This window comes from Xylona heveae, assembly GCF_001619985.1.
Source record: "Xylona heveae TC161 unplaced genomic scaffold L228scaffold_2, whole genome shotgun sequence".
Classification (NCBI taxonomy): Eukaryota; Fungi; Ascomycota; class Xylonomycetes; order Xylonales; family Xylonaceae; genus Xylona; species Xylona heveae.
In genome coordinates this window covers 3,026,861-3,043,798 of record NW_017264194.1, presented here as the reverse complement: position 1 = coordinate 3,043,798, position 16,938 = coordinate 3,026,861, and the positions used below count along the sequence as shown (strand labels likewise).

Sequence of the window (16,938 nt, the reverse complement as noted above, 5' to 3'; positions counted from 1 at the left end):
GAAAGCTGCTGTCAAATCAAGTAATTCGGTCGAATAAACCAATGTGTCATAGGAATTATTTGTCTCGTCCTAAAAGCTCATTATCATTAGCCAAGGAATATTCAGTGTTGTATGGAGTAGTTCGCCTGGAAAGTTTCGCTTGCAGACCTTTTTGGTGCATCTTGGCTCATTCACCGTGGATGCCAAGGGCTTGGATTACCAGGGGAAACCAAGACGTGAGGGCTCCCAGAACAAATGCCAAGCAAAGCCAACGACTGGGGCTGAATGAAGCCATCGAAAATAGTCAGGAACACGCTGCAGCCATCAGCTCAGGTTCTCGCCAGGAACCACTTAACTACTAAGTGAACCACGACCGCCCATGCATCATCTCTTCGGTGCGACAAGGATTGTTGATCCCGGAATCCACGATATGATCCCTACTCCCTGCGCTACAGAGAGTGTCTTGAGAGCAGATTTCGCCGATATTTCAGCTTGCTTCAAGATGGCACTAAGCCCACGTTTGCTCTGATTAGACTGCTTCTTCTCAAGGGGCACGACCATCAGCATCTTCAAAGTTCGAGATGTGCAAATGAGGGGATCCACACAGGGAAATGGCAATAGTGAAGTGGAATAACCACCATGTACTGTGTACTATTATGCATCCGACCAAAGTCGCCCCACATGGGTGGTGTTGATGTTACTTACTGCGGTACGCCTTCTGCCGAGCGGTGGGGATACGATCTCGTCAACAACGACTGCAGTGCCCTGGCAGTCAAACAACAATAGGCTTCTTCTATCTCCGGGGGCTTCTTGGGACTCGGCTCAACCTGTCGATTAGGTTAATCGCTCTTCTTTCTCAGTCCCTGACCTCGGCAGATACTTTGTTGATGTTTTTAATTGCAATTGCACTTTACAAGGTCTCGCCTGCAGCCTTCCATCGGCCCACTACATAGTAACAGCTTGGCAGGACTCTGTGGCTTGGCTTTTCCATGGGATTATACAAACTCAAAAGGGGGGTTTCACATTTTCACTTCACACCTCTGATCCCATAAGCGGACGGAAACGCTCGCAAACGGGCGCTAGAACCGCATTTATTCTTCTTCTATCAGCGGAGTCGGGAACACCAAGGCGCAAGGAGGATGATGTATCTCACCACACCTTCCAGGTCTTCCATGAAGACACTCGCGCTCTCAATCCTGTTCTCCGGACTTGGGTCAGGTATCGCTGCGTCGGCGCAGAATGATTCCTCCCTGGGTTCTGCGCAGGTGCTAGAAGCTCCCTATCCCTACTATTTCCCCGTTTTGCAAGATGAGCATGACTCGAACAGCGGACTATTTCCCATGCCTCAATGCAATAGCTTTACTTTGGCCGAGGCAACGATTGATCAGCTCCAAGATGCTATGAGTTCAGGAAAACTCACTGCGACTCAAATCCTGCACTGCTATCTCCAGCGGATCTATCAGACCGATTACTACGTCAAGTATGGATATCTTTCTCCACATCTCGGGCGCAAGCCCCGTCGATCAATCGCAAGCTAACCACGTCAAAAGTGCAATCATGGAGCTGAATCCCGACATGTTTGAGATTGCTGCTACATTAGATGCCGAGCGTGCCTCGGGCAAAGTCCGAGGCCCTCTCCATGGAATTCCCTTTGTTGTCAAAGATAATATCGGTACAAAGGACAAAATGGAGACCACTGCTGGAAGTTGGGCCTTGCTTGGTTCAGTCATTCCCAGGGACGCCCATGTCGTAGCCAAACTCCGCGAAGCGGGCGCCTTGCTGCTCGGTCACGCTACCCTCTCTGAGTGGGCAGATATGAGAAGCAACTATTACTCCGAAGGATACTCCGCTCGTGGCGGCCAGGCCAGGAGCCCCTACAATCTCACCGTCAACCCGGGTGGAAGCAGCTCGGGAAGTGCTCTTGCGGTGACTTCAAATCAGTGCATGTTCGCCCTTGGCACGGAGACTGACGGCAGCGGTAAGCAGATAAGACGTGGATGAGTGAGATCGATATCCTGACATTTTGCAGTCATCAACCCTGCTGAAAGGAACTCCCTGGTTGGTTTCAAGCCTACCGTTGGTCTAACTTCTCGCGGAGGGTAGGTCTTTGAGCAAAGCGCTCCAACTGTTCTTATGCTCTCAACTCGTGCAAAAGCTCATCAGCAATTAGTGTTATCCCCGAAAGTCTTCATCAAGACTCTGTTGGCACGTTTGCCCGAACTGTCCGGGATGCGGTCTACGCACTGGACGCCATTTATGGCGTCGACCCTCATGACAATTACACGTTTGCGCAACAGGGTCGTACGCCTGAAGGCGGTTACGTTCAATTCCTGACCGACAAGTCTGCGCTCAAAGGCGCTGTCTTCGGCCTACCATGGAAGTCCTTCTGGTCTTTGGCGGAACCGGAAATGCAAGAATCTCTTCTCGAGCTTGTCGACTTGATTGAGGGCGCTGGCGCTACCGTCATCAACGGCACTGAGCTTCCAAGCTACGAGAAGATTGTCAGTCCTGATGGCTGGGACTGGTATGACCCCTGACTCCATGGATATGAACTGCCGCTTACAGGACCAGGGATTTTGGTACAACCAGAGGTTACCCCAACGAGTCCGAATATACCGTGGTTAAGGTAGGTCCACGTTCTAGATAAGCCGCGGATCACACGGGATTATACTAATCCTGTTTAAGGTTGACTTCTACAACAATATCAATGCTTACCTTGCCGAGCTGAACAACACCGATGTCAGAACCATTGAGGATCTTGTTCAGTCAGTTTCTCCTATCTACCCTTCTCAATTTACAAATACGCTGACTATAATCTTAGATATAACATTGACAATGCCGGCTCCGAGGGAGGTTTTCCCTACGTTCACCCTGCATTTAGCTCTGGCCAGGATGGTTTTCTCGCGTCCCTCGACACGAATGGTATGTCTACTCCACCCACACCCTAGGCATCGCTGACATTTTCTGCGGCAGGTACCATGGATGAAACCTACTTCCAAGCTCTCAGTTTCTGCCAGAAAGCGACTCGCGAGGACGGTATCGATGCCGCTTTGAACCATAACGGAACTCAGCTGGCTGGATTGCTGGTGCCCGTTGATCTCGGGCAAACTTATCAGGTTGCCGCCCAAGCAGGTATGTTCTGGCTCGTTCGTGGCACTGGTTCTACATGCAACTAACGCGCGTACCAGGGTACCCCGTCGTCACGCTCCCTGCTGGCACCCACTCCGCGGATGGAATGCCTTTCGGCCTAGGCATTATGCAAACCGCGTGGGCCGAAGCGACTTTGGTCAGATACGCTTCCGCTATTGAAGACTTGCAGTTCACTTCCAACACGACGCACAAGAGATCGCTACCGAACTGGTACGAATACAGAACGCGCAATATCCCAGTGGTCATGTGATTTCATCATAGATTGGTGAAGAAAATACTCGACTATTTGTATATAATCTTAATCGATCAGCAGCATGGCATAGATGGGGACTACTCCCTATGGTGTTTAGTCCGGTATGGAATCAGAGACTTAGTATTAATCAATTTTGGCATCTTTCCAGCATAATACCTCGAAATCAATCATAGGTGTCGACTTTCGGCGTGCCTGATCCGACCACAACGTGGCTCAAAAGCTTCCCTACACAAAGCGTCGCATTTTTCAGTAATACATAAAATGTTTACGGCAATGAATTGAGCTCATTTTTAATTATCGATTATTATTTATTAAAATGATACTAGACATTGTGCCAAGTGCAGAAAAAGCATCCAGCATGACAACAATGACGAGTCAAAATACCTACCATCGATGGAAAACCAGATATCACTAATGCAGTAACAACCTCGATGCTCGCAAACGCCGACCGAGAGAATATAACCACAAGAAAGAATGGTATCAAAAATTCCACACATCCCAAAACCCTTCCACGGGATCATTCACTGCGCACCAGACGCATAGGCGGCTTCATTAGGGTGAGAATCTTCGCCGCCTCGCTCAAGCTGCTGAACACCTCCTCCGCCTGCCTCATTGTTCTTTCGAATACTGCGAGCACCAGGTTCGAGATTAAGGCGGTCGGCAGTCACAAGGTCCTCATTGTCTGGGGGGATCCACTTGCTGCTTTCCCAGGGCTTGACATGGAGAATGTACATGGTGTCAATTTCTTCAAGGGTCTTGCCCTGAGATTCGCAGACGAAGAAGTAGACGACCACGGCGCCGAGGAAACAGCAAGAGGCAAAGACGTAGCCATAACGGAAATCAATCACGGGTGTGATGAACGGCGTGAAGAAACTAATCAGGAAATTCCACGTCCAGTTGGAAGCGGTGGCGATTCCCATACACTTGGCTCTGTACCTCATGGGGTACATCTCACCGACAATCGCCCAGACAATGGGTCCCCAAGTCATGGCGAAGCCAGTGATGAAGAGACAGGCAAACACGATCATTGCAGCGCCTGCATGGGGTGTATTGGGAGGGTTTGCTCTGTCTAGAGCAAAGTGACCGACGGAAGCAAAGATCATGAAGCAAACGAACATCCAGAGCGCGCCGATTATGAGCGACTTGCGACGACCAAAATGCTCGACGACATACAGACCACCAAAGGTGGTGCCAAAATTGACACCTCCCAAGATCATTTGGGTGACGTAACTATTCTTGATTCCGGTCGCAGTGAAAATTGATGTTCCATAGTAGAAGAAGAAGTTGGCTCCCGTTAGCTGCTGCAGAGCCTGGAGCGCGATTCCGAGAAGCGTCCTGTATGCCATGCGAGGCCCGGTGAAGATCTCATACCAAGGGTGCGCTCCACCCATATGCTCGATATCGTGTTTCTCCTTGATCTCTCGCATTTCGCGATTGATCTCGCGGTGATTCAGCGGGACGCCATAAAGCTTCGCCATTGTGTGCCTAGCTTTCTCGACCCTTCCATGGCGGAAATCGAAACGCGGCGTTTCTGGGAAGAATAAGACTCCAATGCCCAAGATCAGGGCCCAAATCCACCCAACCCCCATAGGAATCCGCCATGCGCCTGTATTGGTCCGCTTTTCTGTGCCAAAGTTGATGCAGTTGGCAGTAAAAATGCCGAGCGTGATAAACAACTGGTACGCGCTAGAAAGGAAGCAATGGGTCAGACAATGCTAGGACTAAAAGAATTTTGGAAATATTTTTATCCTACCTGATTAATGCTCCTCGGACCTGGCGTGGAGCAGACTCGCTCTGAAACATGGGCACAAGAACGGATAGCGCTCCAACGCCGAAACCAGCTACCAACCGGCCGACGGCGACTTGATACCATTTATGGTCCGTGGAAATCTGTACAACAACGCCAACAGCAAAGATACAGCTCCAGAAGCTGATTGAGAGCCGTCGACCAAGGCGATCGGCGACGGGCGCTCCCATCAACGCCCCAATCAAGGTACCGATTGAAAGCTTAAGCATGTCAGATTAATGGTTAAGGAAGAGTCTGCATATGAAGACAACCTACCAAAGCAACAATGAGACCGGCGCGGACATTGCTAAAGTAATATCCTTTTTTGGGGTCGTATTGACCGAAGCATTTCAAGAAATCCTTCATTTCGAGGAATCCGGAGATTTGACCTGTATATTGCAAAGAAAATGGTCAGAGGTACCCCTATACCAGCGGCAATTGAAGAGGGGGGGGAGGGAGCAAATGAATGCTTACCCGTATCATATCCAAAGATGAAACCGCCCATGGATACCAAGAGACCCATAAAAAAGGTTCTTAGGGTCAAACGATGCACATGAGAGTGGTCCTCCGGGCCTTCCATCTCCACCTTCTCCGCATCATAGTTGTTCTCGGTGGATTTCTCCGTCGATGGTCGGCCCGTCGACGGAGCATTCTCATGATGTTGGAATTTGGCGAAGAGACCCATGATGCTCCAGGATGATTTAGTCGAGCAGTATAAGATAGTTCTTCAGCCTCGCTCGAGCATGGAGAGAGGTAAGAAGCGAGCTTGACGGAGGAGGAAGGCAGGCTTTATGTTCGGCAGACATTTTGGACAAACTAAGCCCGTTCTAATTCGAATATGCCATGTGCCCAAATTGGGTGATGGGGGAGCTGGCACCGTCACATCATCAGCATCATCGTCACCATCCATCAATCTCGGACGCTTACGACTAAGCGGTTCCGAGCATTGGTGTTGGGCTAAAAGGGTAGACTAATCAACCAGCAACCAACAAATATCATCCCGTCGTTATTCCGTGAAAGAGTATTAGCAAGGACCTGTACACTCTACCTACTTTTACCCTTGGGACCCCCTAAGCGTATCTTGAGTGATACGAAACCATTTACAATTTGCGGGGTTTGGGAGATACTGTAGAAGTGAACTGGGGTCCCACGCGACAATGCGGAGAATAACTAAGGTACCTAAGAAACAAGCCCTGTCCTAGGCGAAACTTAAGGTACAATGGTAGGTGATAGTTAATATGAGAGATGTATCGACGAACTGTGCGGAGATGGTGTATCGATACTTGTGGGGAACTGGGGAACCCCACATGAAACTAGTATATACTTGTACCTCCACCTTCCCATCTGAAAACTGCTGCTGCATGCGTGGCAGGGGGGTAGTTCTACCACCACTTTATTACGTCAGGGGGGCTCTTCTACGGGCGCTTCTCTATTCTGGCTCTCGTAGGAGGTGCCTGAGGGAAATTTTGGTCGAAAGAGCGCGGGAGGTCCGGCGAAGTGAGAAATTGGTGGGATATTTGTTCCCCCCAAAGAAGCACTTGCAAAAAGGCAAAATCGGATGGTCATGGCGCACCTTTGAGTCCATGTTGAGGCGTCTGCAAGCGAATCAAGTGGCCGACAGATCCGGGGCGGCATCTGTAATGTGCCGTCCTACTAACCTTGATCCGTTCAAATGGCTTGCAGGCGTTGTGGACCCCAATGACGACGGCACCTCACACTGGACCTACGTACGTCATCCTCTTCTTCAACACGCCCAAAACATGAAAATCTCGTAACAATTATGCACCCGAAACGGCCCAGAAACCAACAACTCAGTTGTGGGTCTCGGGCAACTCACTACTACTCCGTACAAGCATCAGTAATCTGCTTTCTTTTTCTGCTTCTCCAGACTCGCTCTCCACATATCTCCACTTTTTCCCCACCAGATTGTCTCCGGATCTTCCTTCTCCACGAACTTTTTGCTGTTGGGCAAGGGCATGGCTGAGACAGGGCCAGGATCTGTCAAGCAGATTGAACCATAAAATGTACCAATTGGATCTGATCGTCTTCAAGAGTTTTTCTATGCCCACCAGTTCACCTTATTATCAGCATCATGTGACATCCTTTTGTAAGTGTAAGATTTTGGATCTATCGGAGTAATCAACAGGGCGATTGTGTTCATAGGAACATACGAAGCGCTACTTTCTGGCCTCCCACAAATTATAAGCTCGGGAATATGTTAAAATTTCGTAAAGGCCGAGCGGAATTTTGTCGTAAGCTGCTCCCGAAGTCTTACTTATTCCGTCGCTATCCGCCAGGACGCCAACTCCGGACCAAATAGTCAGAACACGTCATGTCACTCACACTGATAACTCGGGGCATAATTCCACCATTGCGGAGTATTCTCCGGCTGATAAATACGGTTCCTGAATTTCTCTCATAAGATATATTGGTTCTCATGGCATTTTACAAAAGTGTCGTTGCCTTCCCCACAATCAGTCCACTTCAGACTGCTTTCCCCGGTCCTCGGTCGTTTCTCTCACCGAAAGGGTGTGCAGTCCGTGAAATGACAAGTCTCGACACGGCCTGGACAGCTTTGTTCCTGGTTGTAAATTGAACCCCTATCTCTCCTTATCTTGGATTTCAAAGCCTTGTCTTTGCTCGTTGCATGTGAAATGCCGCTGCTCGGTGTCTATTTAAGACTTCCGGCAACATTGGCTGATTCATACGTTGGCAGTGTAAGGAAATCGCCCCCAACTCTTCCGACAATATTTATATTAGGTCAATTTCCGTCAACTGGCCAAATATTTGGAACCAAATCATTGCTATCTGACTTCCCTGGCAATCTTTCTGGGAAGAAATGAATGATTTTCAAAATTAATATGAATTTAAATTTTTATTTCATACCCGTGATGTGGTTTTATTTCGAGGAATTTCCCAAATATTTATTGACTTTCACTAATCATAATTATAGATTACACCCAACAGTCGGTAACTTTTACTAGCCTCCGGTATTAAATATCCCTTTGATTGCAAAAATTATAATGCAACCATGAAATTTACTGGTCCCATGGACTTTTCTGTTCTCATTGAGCGGCTTATGAAGAGCACTACTTTTTGTGTCGAATCTTTAACCTCACCAGGATGCCTTCGTCAACGTTCATATTCGTACACCGTAGTAGGTATGTGTTACACCTGACGTCAATTAACCCCGGAAGATTGCAAAGTGTGGAGAATACACAAGCTAGGTAGGTATGTATGCCGACATTAAATTATGCAAGCCATGCACCAACATAGAATTTCCTTCTTCAAAATTGGTAATCATGAAACGTGAAACTATGAACATCGCAGAACTTGATAACAAAAATTTTCTCACCAGCGACAACTGCAAGTTCACAAAGCTATCAACTGACAGAGAAGTACAAACTTAATCCACTTGGGTGCATAAAAGAATGCAATTCATTGCCATGTTGAAGACTTTATGATACTGTTGAAAAAGCGACGGGCTTACAAGACTTCATCAATTCTTTCCACGTCGTATCAATATCATGTAGGCAGGTAATGGCAACAAGTCTGTGGAAACGCAAGATACGTGATCTTCGACGCCAAGCAGACAATGGGCAAGGTGGTGGAAAAGCGAACGATATGCAGGCGACCGTGATGCCTCTACGATCCTTGGGCTGTGTGGAAATGAGAGATAATGAGTCCAGGGTGCCGAAGGTCACGAGGATATATATACGGAGCGGGGCTGCAAGAAATATATGAGAGTCAATAAAAGCAAGGATCCCTAAATGGACAAACTTTCGGGGAGATGCTCCGTTAATCCTTGCTCAATGGGCGCCACGATGCTCTGGTTTAGACGCATAAGTTTCCTAGTTCATCAAAGAACCATCAATAATTGTTCCGAAAGACGTGGCGCGAGAACCCCCGCGCTTAGCTGGTTGGTCAAAGTATACGGGGAATTCGGGTTCCGGTTGTTCAAGATATGCAAATGCGCTGGGGTTGGAGCGCCTTGGGGCGTCTGGGGGAGTACAGAAACCGGAGAAACAAGGCAGCCACCGGCCCGCAGCGACCGAAGTCATGGTCTCGTCACTGTGGGGGCTCCATTGCGCGGCCAATGGGTATGGGAATTGGGAGGAGGATACGGGACTCATCTTGTTTGCGTTGTCTAATAATTTCGCCCCAGGCCCCATCCGTCCGACAGAAACAGGCATTTCCTTTGCCTTAGGCTGGTTTCTGCGCCGCGTCACAGTACGGGGTGGACCAGGTGCTCGACTACTATTGGCTCAACAACTGCGGGATGGACCCACTATCGACCTCCGCACTGGAGAATACTACTCCATTACCTACCGGATTATGGCAGACCAAAGACGTAACTGGAGAGCTGCTAGCGAGCCTCTTCAATAATCTGATCCTTGACGTTGACTACAAAGCCGCAGTGCGTCCGCCCGACCACGGCTGTCTTCAACTCCATCACTCCCTCTTCTTTTCAATCTTTCTGCTTCACTTTGACGGCATTGCTGTCTTTCTCATTGAGCTTTCCGTCTGTTGAAAGGGCGCCGGCGACTTCATCAGCATTCGGCGTTTCGATGATTCTTTGCCATTAAAAAACCACGCAGAATCGAACTGAATCATTACACTCCGCCAGAGTTTCCAAAAGGCCATTGAAAGATTGCAATAGCTGGAAATTATGGCGGCACGTCAAGGACGCAGATTTTTGAGGCCATTGCTCTATACCTCAACAGCGGTCGCTGTAGGTGGCAGCGTTCTCTATATTTCCTATCGTCCGAGAGAAATCCCGGGCTCAGAACCTGCAGCTGTACCTCCTCCGACATACGGGGAGGGAGGCACATTCTCTCCGCCACGCTTTCCTCTTGTAAAGTCAAGAGATGAGCAAATAGCGGCTTTGAAGGCGAGCAGTGGCGAGGTTGACCCCGCCACTCAGAAGCATGGAGTCATGGATTGGTTCCAAGAGCGAAAAGCCAAGGGATTACCGGAGTCCGCCAAAAGCCCGGAAGAGCCATATGATCTGCTAGTGATCGGTGGTGGCGCGACGGGCTCAGGTATTGCGCTTGATGCTGCCACTCGAGGTTTGAAAGTCGCCTTGGTGGAGCGAGACGACTTTAGCAGTGGAACGAGTAGCAAAAGCACAAAACTTGTCCACGGTGGTGTACGATACCTTGAGAAAGCTGTTTGGGAATTGGATTACAATCAGTTAGTCTTTTGCTCACAAAGCTCCTTTTGTCGGCGGTAAGGCTAATCATTATTTTAGGTACAAACTTGTCAAAGAGGCTTTGCGCGAGCGGAAGTATTTCCTCGACACGGCCCCCCATCTCTCGAATTGGCTTCCGATTATGATTCCGATTGATAAATGGTGGAAAGCCCCATACTTTTGGGCGGGAACAAAATGTTATGACTTCCTCGCAGGCTCGGAGAACATTGAGAGCTCCTACTTCCTGACCCGAAGTAAGGCTCTTGATGCATTTCCGATGTTGAAGAAGACCGGTCTGTTTGGAGCGCTTGTATACTACGGTAAGATAAAAACTCCAGGTGCTTACGAAGATACCTGGCTAATTTCAATTTTCGTCTAGACGGAGCCCACAACGACTCTCGAATGAATGTCTCCCTGGCCATGACGGCCGCCTTGTATGGCGTCAATGTTGTTAATCATATGGAAGTCACTGGACTCGAAAAGAACGAAAATGGACGGCTCTGTGGTGCAAAGGTCAAGGATCTCGTCTCCGAGAAGAACGGTAAAAAGACGGACGAGTTCACCATCAAAGCCAAGGGTATCATCAACGCGACTGGACCGTTTACTGACTCTATTCGAAAGCTGGACGAGCAAAAGGTTCCAGAGATTGTCTCGCCCAGCTCTGGAGTTCATGTTATTCTGCCTGGTTACTACAGCCCTTCACACATGGGATTGATTGACCCCTCCACATCTGATGGTCGTGTTATCTTTTTCCTTCCTTGGCAGGGCAACACTATTGCTGGAACGACTGACGCACCGACTAAAATCACCCCTAACCCTGTTGCCGGTGAAGAGGAAATCAGCTGGATTCTTTCCGAGATCCGCGGATATCTTGGTCCTGATATTACCGTTCGTCGCAGCGATGTCCTTGCCGCTTGGTCAGGCATTCGACCCCTGGTTCGCGATCCGGAAGCAAAGAATACAGAGTCCCTCGTCCGAAACCACTTGGTCACCATGTCTCCCTCGGGCCTCCTCACTTGCGCTGGAGGAAAATGGACTACTTACCGTCAGATGGCCGAAGATACTGTCGACGAGGCGATCAAGGCGTTCGACTTGAAGACTGGCCCCGTCCTTGATGCTCCCAAGATCAGCGGCACTGAAATGATCGATGATGGCGCGGCGCTTGACGGTTCTTGTCAGACACATCAGGTTCGCTTGGTTGGTGCTCACGGCTATTCGAAGACCCTGTACATCAACCTCATTCAACATTTTGGAATTGAGACCGACGTTGCCAAGCACTTGGCGGAATCGTATGGTGACCGAGCATGGACGGTTGCAGCTCTCTCTACCCCTACCGACAAGCGGTTCCCCGAGCGTGGCATCCGCATTTCTGAGCAGTATCCCTTTATTGACGGAGAAGTGCGCTATGCTATGAAGCACGAGTACGCACAGACTGCCGTTGACGTGCTTGCTCGGAGAACCCGTCTCGCCTTCTTGAACGCACAAGCAGCTCTAGAGGCTCTGCCTCGCATCATTGATATGATGGGCGAAGAATTGAAATGGGACAGCAAACGCAAAGCCTTGGAGTGGACAGACTCTGTCACATTCCTTGGTTCTATGGGTCTGCCCAAGGACAAACTCACCGTGACTCGCGCTGAGGTGGAGAAAGGCAAAGTGATACGGCATGAGTCGCCGGAGGCGAGCTTGATTGCAAAGCCAGGTGAGTTTAATAGATTTGTCGACCAATACATCTGTAACAATAGACTAATGAAAAACCAGAGCCGTCAAAACAGACTCTTCCTACCGACTCCAAGTTTGAGTCAGGACACAACCCCGTTGTGGGAACCGATTCCCCCGCGAATAAATAAAGCAAGCAAAATAGTCTTACGAATCTTCGATAACTCCACCTTTTTTGGGGGTTTCGTTGTGTACATTGTATCTTTGGATATCCCTTGTAATGAAACGAATAGATACTTGAATATGATACTTTACAATACTCCTTGATTCCTTCAATCGCATTGTCGCTTCGATGATTTAGTGACGGAAACTAATCACGTGAACAGTTGTGACCTTTGGCCTGATTCAAGACTTTTGGAAGGCGACGAAGGGGGGAAAAAAGAGCAAAAAATTTACGTTGCTCTGACCAAGAACCCTTCGGTCAAGTTTAAATGAGGAATGGGAAAAATCTTCCCATGCCGAACAACTTCTGGGGAGGCAACTCCGAGGACTCGCCAGTTTTGTTGGCAACGGGCCGCCCGGGCCCCTATATGCTTTTGATGGTTTGTAGGCCACTTAAGTTAGCAAAATCATAAACTTGTACTGAAGTGAATTGCACTTGGCAGAAGTGGCTCTCCCGCTCACGTGGGTGGGCCGCGCAAGATACTTGGCCCAATGGGGCAGATGGGGGCGGCAATTCGGGAGATGGGGGGTTGCGCCATTCCATTTAAGGGATTTGCTGGCCCAAACACTTGCGTACTCCGTAGCAGAGTGCGTAGGGACGTCTCTTACCTTACCTGTAGGTAGGTACGATAATATCGCACTGAATATCTGCTGCGTATGGGGTTCTTGTGAGCTTACGACAAGTGTGAAGAGAAGAGAAAAAGAAAATTTTCTCGCGTCGAAACTGGATCGGTTCACAACTCTTGAACGCGCACAACCCACGGCTCGGGGATGGCAACCTCAAAAGGAGAAGTCGAATTGCGCCAAAACCAAGGATGAGACGCAGCACCAAAGGGGACCATTCGTTGCCCAAGTGCTTGGGAGCTTTTCTTCGCTTGCATCGGTCCACCGGGTCCTGGGCAATTCAACCCAAACGCGCGGTGTGATTTGCAATAAGCGAGCTACTATTCCTACTGACGACATAGGACATGGGTCCAAAGAGCCACCATCCAACGAAAAATACGCGGGGTACAGCCAAAAAATGACTTTTAGGAGTTGGAGCCATAACCAGGGCAGGAAAGGTACTGGATCCGGTCCATTTCCTTAGTACCAGCGCCCTTTTTTGTGTACGGGACAAGTAACCACTGCGGTCTAGTGGCTTCTTGTGAGTGAGTGCCGCTCAGGAATAAAACTCGCCCGCGGCTCATGGCACCTGCTAGAGTTCCGAAATGAGGAATTCCTGGGGAATCTCTATTATTGAGCCCCAACCCCATCTTGTTCGCCGCGTGGGCCCAGGCCACCGGGTCACTTCTATTCGATCCCTCTTCTTGTCCAACAATATCCTCTCTTCTTGCATCTGAATTGTGTTGCTTGTCCTTTCGTCCTTTTGCCGTCGATATCCCCCCACAGTATACGCTGCCTTTGCGCGTTCTGCGACCTGCTCACTGTGTTACTTCTTGGTTGTCCAAATTGATCATGTCGCACCAGGAAGCCTCTGGCGTATAGTATGTCGTCAGCGGTTGGGGGTCATGTCAATTCGCGGGGATCGGCCGTGTTGGCCGTGACCATTGTGACCATTGCAGTGGCATCGCTCTTTGTCTTTTTACGCCTGTTCTCTCGTTCTGTCATTGTGCATCGCATCTCATGGGATGATTATTTCATCTTCATTGCTTGGGTTCGTCGATGATGCATCGTTCCGAACGTTACACAGAATCCCGTTGACTGACAACCTTGCGCAGATCTTCGCTTGCGGTTTTTCCATCTCTGTCTGCTACGGCGCTTCCGTCGGACTGGGTCGTCACGAGAGCGATATCCTCCAACAATGGCAGACGCCACTCAAGAAGGCTATCTATACATGCACTGTTTTATACGTGGGTTCAATGGCGCTTCTACCGCGAAATGGAGACTTGGTGTCTAACTCTATTCTCAGAATCCCGCATTAATGGCTACCAAAATGTCGATTCTGCTCTTCTATTTGACGCTCTCAAAGACACAAACGCTCTTTCGATGGGCTTCTATTGTTACATTGGTCGTCGTGGACGTGGCCGGAACCGCACTTACCTTTTTGAACATTTTTCAGTGTCGCCCCGTATCCGCTTCGTGGCATGATGTCGGTGTCGGGAACTCCAAGTGTATCGATATCGTCACGCTGTGGTTGTCATCTGCGCCCGTCAACATTATCACGGATCTGGCCATCCTTTTCTTGCCGATGCCGATCTTGACGGGAATGCGAATTCCTCGCAAACAAAAGACCATCCTTGTCATCACCTTCGGTCTCGGTGCGTTTGTCACAGTCGTCGATGTAGTGAGAATTGCGAATCTTCAATCAGCCTCCATGACGCGGCTCCTCGAAATCGCCAGCCAGGGACACTCGACATCTGCAGAAGTAGAAACCGACTTCTCCTGTGAGTAGAAATGCCATTTGCTCCCTACTAGGAATGCTTTGCTGATGAACTCATGAAATTAGGGTATGCGTCGCTTTCGTTTATGTGGTGCGCCATCGAGATCAACGTGGGCCTCCTTATCGCCAATGTTCCTGGCTTGAAGCCTCTTGTCACCCGCATCATGCCAAGGATGTTGAAGGACTCGGCCGATGCGTCGACCCTGAATGCTTCGCAATCCTCTGCATTGGCGGTTCCAGACCTAGCTCTTCCTCCTCCATCCATTGTCAACCCGGCAGCCGTGCACTCCGCGGACCCAGCTTCGATTGTTAATCCTGCGCGAGTACACCCACAGTTAGATCCAACCGAATGCGATGCTCCTTCTCCAACTGATAGCGAGGAACCGATGGGCATGATGGATTTCCTGACGACACCTGGAGATATGCCTGACCTTGCAAACTCGACCACAGCGGCAACCGCTGGCGGTACCCTGAGACTTTCCGAAGCAGCTCGACCTACCTTCTTCGACTTTGTGAACCTGCGGAATCCCAAAAGTATGGTGTTCATGTCCAACAGAGAGTCACTCATTTCTCTGTCTGTGGTCACCATATTGTTTTTCCTCTGGGGGTTCGCCTACGGTCTCTTAGATATTCTCAATAAGCAGTTTCAAGCGGTGGGCAGGATCAGCAATGGAGAGTTTATGGGCTGTCATGCCGCGTATTTTGGCGCTTATCTGATCGGGCCCCTCACCATTGGCAGGACTGTCCTAAAGAAATGGGGGTTCAAGCCCACGTTTGTCTCCGGTCTATGCATTTACTCTTGTGGCACACTCATCTTTTGGCCATCTGCTGTTTTAGCGTCCTTTCCTGCGTTTATCATTTCAAACTTCATTGTTGGCTTGGGGGTTTCGATCCTGGAGGTCGCGGCAAACCCTTTTATCGCTCTTTGTGGGCCGCCAGAATACGCAGAAGTGCGCCTGAACATCTCGCAAGGGATCCAAGCGATCGGCAGTGTCGTGTCCCCGCTTCTTGCGCAAAAGGTTCTCTTCAAGAGGGTCCTTGATGCACCGTCGCTCATCGATGTCCAGTGGACTTACTTGGGCATTTCCCTCTTTACCTGCCTGCTTGCCGTCGCTTTCATCTATTTTCCTCTGCCCGAAGCTTCCGATCAAGATTTGGAAGCAATCGCTTTCAAACGTGCCGGCATAAATGCTACCAAGTTTGCCGGTGTCCCTATCATCTATTGGACGTTAGCGCTCGGCGTCTTCTCACAATTCTGCTACGTTGGGGCGCAGGAGTCAGTCTCAATGTCTGTCACCAACTTTGTCTCGATAGATGGGAGAAGGTCAGTAGGGCGAGTCTCTCTCCCGGTGTCGCTTCCTCTCTCCCCTGCTAGTCTTGTGCTAACCAGAGGTAGGACAAACTTGAGTCCGGATGACATTCAGGCAATTGGCCATACAGTCTTTGCCGTGGGTCGATTTCTGGGGGCCCTAGCCACTATCATCGTCAACCCTCGTTGGGTACTCATGTTTTGCTATATCGGAGCCATAATTTGTTCGGCACTGGTCATGAACCAACGCAACGATGCCGGAATTGCTGTTCTTATGCTCGTACATTTCTTTGAGGTATGTCACCCCTCGGGATGTCATCAGATTTGCGTCGCATCAGCTTTGTATGAAAAGGTATATCCCAGAAATTAAACATCACTATAGGCTGCGATATTTTCTCTCATTTACGCCATCTGCCTACGTGGCTTAGGCGCTCGCACGAAAACGGGAGCAGCGTTCATCACTGCTGCTGTCTGCGGTGGTGCCGTTTTCCCACCTATCCAAATGCCCTTGGCAGTCCATCGCGGCATCCCATATACCTTCTCTGTGGTGGTCGCACTGTTTGCCTTTGGCTCAATCTTCCCCCTCTACTTGAATCTTGTGCCGGCCGCAAAGAGACAGGTAGACCCGAGGCTTTCAGAAGACGATGAGACGTCTTCGACACGCCGACCTTCACTCTTGTCTGCGCGCCGGGCCTCTAGATTCTTTCAAGCTACAGCATTGAAATGGAAAAAAAGGTTAAGCGACACTCCCGTATCCGAGCATGTCGAAAAACAAAACTCTCAAAGCTGACCTCCAAAGATCAAAACACTATTGATGTCTCCTGGGACGTCGATTATTATTTCCTTCTTCTTTTTTTTTTATCATATCCTTTCTCAATGGGGACTACTTGTATAATTATTATTTCTGGACATGAGCAACGATCGGTTTCTGAATTGAAAAAGAGACCTTGTACAAAAAAGGGGAAAACTTGGGGATCACTAATGGTTTGGGAGGGGGCATTTTGACAGCATT

The 16,938-nt window shown here is 49.4% G+C and overlaps 4 protein-coding genes across 4 annotated transcripts; 3 read left to right on the top strand and 1 right to left on the bottom strand.

Annotated features, from left to right (window-relative positions):
- Positions 1-773: 773 nt before the first annotated feature.
- L228DRAFT_244749 (amidase family protein) lies at positions 774-3,533 on the top strand. The gene is made up of 9 exons (XM_018332002.1): positions 774-1,459; positions 1,530-1,957; positions 2,009-2,078; positions 2,150-2,503; positions 2,551-2,605; positions 2,665-2,744; positions 2,801-2,901; positions 2,953-3,111; positions 3,168-3,533. Exons 1-9 carry the CDS (start codon positions 1,152-1,154, stop codon positions 3,377-3,379), a joined length of 1,767 nt encoding a protein of 588 aa, XP_018191378.1. The 5' UTR covers positions 774-1,151; the 3' UTR covers positions 3,380-3,533.
- A 116-nt stretch (positions 3,534-3,649) lies between these two features.
- On the bottom strand, positions 3,650-6,255 carry L228DRAFT_244748 (putative MFS monosaccharide transporter). The gene is made up of 4 exons (XM_018332001.1): positions 5,643-6,255; positions 5,445-5,557; positions 5,136-5,389; positions 3,650-5,068 (listed from the first exon to the last, which is right to left on the bottom strand). The coding sequence occupies exons 1-4, from the start codon at positions 5,851-5,853 to the stop codon at positions 3,904-3,906; spliced, it is 1,743 nt and encodes a 580-aa protein (XP_018191377.1). The 5' UTR covers positions 5,854-6,255; the 3' UTR covers positions 3,650-3,903.
- Positions 6,256-9,837: 3,582 nt separating this feature from the next.
- Positions 9,838-12,342, top strand: L228DRAFT_207836 (mitochondrial putative glycerol-3-phosphate dehydrogenase; the record flags this gene model as incomplete). Its single annotated transcript, XM_018329737.1, has 3 exons — positions 9,838-10,361; positions 10,420-10,679; positions 10,739-12,342. The coding sequence occupies 3 exons, from the start codon at positions 9,838-9,840 to the stop codon at positions 12,340-12,342; spliced, it is 2,388 nt and encodes a 795-aa protein (XP_018191376.1).
- A 1,182-nt stretch (positions 12,343-13,524) lies between these two features.
- Positions 13,525-16,899, top strand: L228DRAFT_84512 (MFS general substrate transporter). Its single transcript, XM_018336909.1, has 6 exons — positions 13,525-13,891; positions 13,956-14,087; positions 14,147-14,621; positions 14,684-15,950; positions 16,014-16,221; positions 16,309-16,899. Exons 1-6 carry the CDS (start codon positions 13,724-13,726, stop codon positions 16,714-16,716), a joined length of 2,658 nt encoding a protein of 885 aa, XP_018191375.1. The 5' UTR covers positions 13,525-13,723; the 3' UTR covers positions 16,717-16,899.
- The last annotated feature ends 39 nt before the right edge of the window (positions 16,900-16,938 follow it).